The following is a 5,000-nucleotide window of genomic DNA, read 5'->3' as shown; positions in this document are numbered from 1 at the left end:
TGAACCACTTCTATTTGTGTTACCATCGTTGGGCTCGGCCTTGATGCATTTTCATGAGCACACGTCCTGGAGGGCTGGACCTTGGCACTTGCAAAGGCGCTGACCATGGCATGAACTCCTTTCCTCTTGCGACACTAGGTCAGCACGCTTTGATTGAAGTCTTTGCTTTTGTCACACAGCAAAGTAGGCCTACTTGTTTCTAGTCAAAACCCACGGGTCATGAGGCACAAACAAGCGTTAAGTCATTCACATACCCCAGCCTCTAGCTTTATAGATAACGAAAAAAAGGACCGGCAGGAATGCGCTCTCCTCTTCTCGTGCATCCACAAACTTAGCTTCCCCAGGTAAGTACGGTCGTATCGCCTTACAAACGGGACGGCCCGAAGAGTCCTCCAGAATAACTAGAGAGGCGGCACTACTGGGCCGACAGCCGTAGCTCCCCCCTGCCCCCTCCCCCTCCCCTAGCCCGTTGCACACCTTGGCACAAGTCCTCTCTCTGCTTTTTTATTCTCCGCTACTTTACCGCCAGCTCACGGGGCCTAGCGGTATTTCGCGGGCACCGTATTTATACCCCCACACCAGAGAGAAAATTAACACGGCACAACATACGGCACAGATTGCAGGCGGTTTCGCGCTTCGCCGCAAGGAGAGGTCCGCGGGAACGGTAATTCCCTCTTCCGTAAACGGCGCTGAGGGGAATGCAGACGCTCACGACTGGGAACCGTCCCTCACGCACACCAAGCCACGAGTGAGGGGACTCACCACGGCCCGCCGTCCCTCGTCTCGCCGTGCTGCTGGCCCCCTCTCTTCCTCTCTCCACACGCGCGCATACCTCCACCACTTCCACAACCACTTCACATCACCACCACCGCACTCTAATTCCACACTGGTCCATCACAAAGCGCCTCACTATCACACTAACATTTCGTAATACAAGAGTGATACTAAACCACCTCAGGCTTTCCGCCACCACCTGTTTTCCCTTCCTTAATGAGTTCACGCCTCCTAGGATCTGCTACAGCCCTGTCCTCACCTCCTATGGCCCTCTATTCATATGGCTCCTACGGCATTCCTATGCACGAGACCTATTCCTACCGCAGCCACCAAGATTCCTTAGGGTGGCAAATGAAGGACTAAACGGATGTACTTGTTCGTCTTGGCGTACCATTGTCAAACTCCTGAGCTCACTTCCGATCCTACAGAGTATATCCCTATTCCCTAGCCCTTAAATCCTTCCCGACTCGCCTTCCCACCTAAACTTCCCCGCCCCGATGTCACATTCTTCAAAACCTCATACATCACCCCCCCCCCATGCCTCCTCACTCGAACAAACATCGGATTCACAAGAGTGTTTAAAAAAACAACAACAAAAAAAAAACACAGGGAATCTGGGTGAGGTTTTGCAACTGGCTTGAAGAAAGAGAAAGGAAAGAAAGATTGGAAGAAAGCGAACAAATTCTGGAGTTGCTAATAGCCTGCGCTCCTCACTGTACACTACTTTCAAAGTGCTACCTTTTCTTTTCACTCAACGCGAAAATATATTCACTCAAATTCTCACCAATTTTACAAGCATAATGATCCCCTAATTTCTGAATAAATATATATGACCATTCAACTATAATACAGAGCTACACTGAACAAAAATAAAACTTTTACCGACGTTCAATAATGGAAAAAAAAAACAAGTTATCGATCGCCTCGCTATCAGGACTTTGAGACTTCAGAGCAACGAACAAAAAATGTACATCATTAATAACAGAAAAACGAAGATGAGGTAAGAAATCAAGAGGAAAATATAATTCAGTGATAAAACAACAACTGTAACAACAAAAAAGCGGCAGTATCCAAACTCCAAACCCAGACATTTTGGAAAACAAAAAACAAACAAACAAACAAACCAAACAAACAATCGACCCCCTGAACCAGAGTGGCACTCGGACCTGGAGTGCCACAAGTATTATCATCGTTATCACTAGAGGGGGTGTAGGGGGGAAGCGGGCAAAGCGGGGCGGGACGGGAGCGGGGGAGGGAGGGGGGGGGGGAGGCAGCACTCACAACATGAGATAACTTACATGTGACCCTTTATGTAAGGCACCGAGTACGTACGTTATGCCCTTCGTGATGCAGAAAGGGCATTGCTTAGAGGGCATCTCGGCGCTGCCAAACCAAATCGCCCTTATTGACATTATAAATGATGGTAACAATAGTAACCATATTAACATATAATACTAGTGAAAAAAATAACGATAAAAAAGCATGATGACATGACTAAACGACATAAACGATGCTTACAATTAATAGCTGATAACTGTCTTACACATTAGCAACAACACAAACAGCAGCAACAACAAAAGACAACAATAAAACACCGATAAATCCCGGCCAACGATCATCGGCCTCCTATCACTGCTATGTGCAAGACCTCCGCCATTTGTTCCTATAACCACCACGTCCGTCATCCCCGGCCATTAGTCCACCATTGCAATCATCAATTCTTAATTTCCACGCTCGGGTCTAAATCGCTCTTAAATCTAGACTCATGGTTCAATCTTCAAGCTGATGTCCACTGTCCATTGGTTGGCCGTTGCAATTAAGAGTGGTAGAAGTTGCTGTGGTAATTAATAATGATAAGGACAATTCTGTTGACGATGCTTGTGTTACTGCAGATACCGATAATTACTATAACAGCATCTCATTGTTGCTCTTGTCATGGCCATCATCACCATAATCACTATCAACACCACAACTATTTACCGCCATTAATCTTCGCTGCACGAAATGCCCTTTGAATAAATGCGAATCCCTCTCGGAGAGGTGTGTATATAGCGACAGCAGTGGAAGAGATTAAGCGGAACAGCCTACACACGCCGCCCCCACATTCCCGCGAACGAAGAAATACAACACCTACAGTCCCACACTCATGAACACAGCGCACTCTACACAGCCGGCCACACACACAGCGCTCCCTGCGTAACCCCCCCCCCACACACACAGTCCACAACCATACACACAGCACCCTCTACCCCCCCCCCCCCCACACACACACACAGATCCCTTTCCCTTTGCCGTTCCATTCCACCAATATCTTGCTTCGTTCGTTATCACAAGAGCCTTTCATCGCAAAGGCAATGACTGAGCTTATCAGTAAATCAATCGGTTGCGCGACAAGATAATACGCTGATAATCTATAGAGAGCAATATTGCCAGATTGCGTGTGTCGGCCGGCGGAGCGGATCGCGGTGAAACGGTGTACCGATATGATCCTAAAAAAAGAAGAAGAAATATGACCAAGAGAAGAAAAAGAAGAAAATATGACCCCGAGAAGGAAAAAAAAGTAAAGGAAAGAAAAACGAGAAGAAAAGAAAAAAAGAAAAATTATGACCATCAAAACAAAACTAAGAACAAATTTTACCGAGAGAAAAAAAATACAGAAGAAAAAAAGAAAAAGTGAAATAAATATTCAACATATGATCAAGAAAACAAGAAAAAAAAATATATGACCAAGAGAAGAACAAGAGAAAGGCAGAGAATCACACGAAGATACAAGGTTACTTCCAGCAGTAAAACAAGAAATAGTAATTATCAAAAGAGGTCGAGGCTTCCATTTAAAATCCTCACATGCTTCTCAAGGCCCCTGGCCCGCATACTCGGGGCAACAACACGCCAAGCCATGGGGGTCGTTGCGACGGCCGGGCGACCTCGGCCATGGCGCGCGCTGGGTCAAGGAGGTCTTTCCACCTTTCCACTTGACCCGACGCTTCCTGGCGGGGCAAATGACCGGGTCGGCTGGCAAGTCGAGAGGCGAGGGAGACGGTGCTTCCGTGTCAGGTGATTTTTCTATGAGATCGCTACGATGACAAGAAATGATGATAGTGACATGCTTTCTACTGGCACAGGCTGCGCCGAATACGGGATACCACAGTGAACAACAACAACAGAAAGACCAACACAAGCAACAAATCAAACACATCCTCAAAACCAGCCACATCTCCCTGCGCCAAAGGCATAAACCACCACCCTCATCACCCTCACCACCACCACCACCATCCTCATCATCATCCACGACGACCCCTATCCCTCCCCTCGACCCCCCGCGCGAGGCTCAGGGTCTCGCCTCCTCCATAAAAGTCAGTCCCAAAAACCCTGGACCGCAGCGGGGCCATAACGCTAAGGCCTCCAGAGCCAACGAATGATAAAGGAAGGTGCTACGAAGGCTAAGGGGAGGGAAAGGGAGGGAAAGGGAGGGAAAGGGAGAGGGAGAGGAGAAGAGAGGGAGGGAGAGGGAGGGAGGGAAAGGGAGAGGGAGAGGAGAAGAGAGACAGAGAGATAGATAGATAGAGAGAGAGAGAGAGAGAGAGAGAGAGAAATATATAGTCACAGTGTCACAAACCGAGGCCAGAGAGAGCAGGTTAAGTCGAGAAAATTAAAGACGGTGAAACAGACGAAGGACCAGAGATACAGACAAAGGGACAAGAAACAATAAAAAAAAAAAAAAAAAAAAAATGAAGGATGTGCAACGTTAAAAGTCAACTGGTCGCGGTCACTCGGCGCCCACGAACGGCACAGAGACCGGCGTTAACATGCGCGCCGTGGCATACCGAGAAGGCAAAAATGAAGCCGAGGGAAGGAGGAGGAAGGCGATTATCAAGGCAAATTGCAGCACAGAGCAATCTCAATGCCGAGCGTTACGTGAGGGTGGTTCTCTAATCCAAGATCCATGTCGGCGCGCTCGGGTCGGGGCCTCAGCCGAAAACACCTGCGGCCTCGGCAGGGAGGGAGAGGGGGAGTGGGGGAAGAGAGAGAAAGAAGAAAGAGAGAGAGAGAGAGAGAGAGAGAGAGAGAGAGAGAGAGAGAGAGAGAGAGAGAGAGAGAGAGAGAGAGAGAGAGAGAGGGGAGGGGGGGGGGGAATGTGGGGAAAGAAGGGGAGAAAAGGACGGAGATACAGAGGGAGAGGGGGAGAAAGGGGGAGAAAGAGAGAGAAAGAGAGAGAGAGAAAGGCG

At 48.4% G+C, this 5,000-nt stretch overlaps 1 protein-coding gene across 17 annotated transcripts in view; it reads right to left on the bottom strand.

Annotated features, from left to right (window-relative positions):
• The window catches only part of Orp8 (Oxysterol-binding protein-related protein 8), a 192,127-nt gene that overhangs the window by 76,821 nt on the left and 110,306 nt on the right, over positions 1-5,000 (bottom strand). Inside the window, exon 1 of one of the 17 annotated variants that reach the window (XM_086551060.1) lies at positions 1-1,212. This exon is cut by the window's left edge and continues 110 nt beyond it. The exons of 13 other annotated variants lie outside the window; for them this stretch is intronic. In XM_086551060.1, the coding sequence (XP_086407186.1) occupies positions 1-107 (107 nt within the window). In that variant the 5' untranslated portion in view covers positions 108-1,212. Of the gene's footprint in view, positions 1,213-5,000 lie in introns of those variants that run through there. 3 more of the 17 variants (XM_086551063.1, XM_086551062.1, XM_086551064.1) reach the window with 3 other exon arrangements.

The sequence above is a fragment of the Penaeus japonicus genome, unplaced genomic scaffold, assembly GCF_977035675.1.
Source record: "Penaeus japonicus unplaced genomic scaffold, GWHDUDI00000001_assembly GWHDUDI00000024, whole genome shotgun sequence".
Lineage (NCBI taxonomy): Eukaryota > Metazoa > Arthropoda > Malacostraca > Decapoda > Penaeidae > Penaeus > Penaeus japonicus.
The sequence above is the reverse complement of the archived record's forward strand: the minus strand, read 5'-3'. Positions and strand labels throughout refer to the sequence as shown.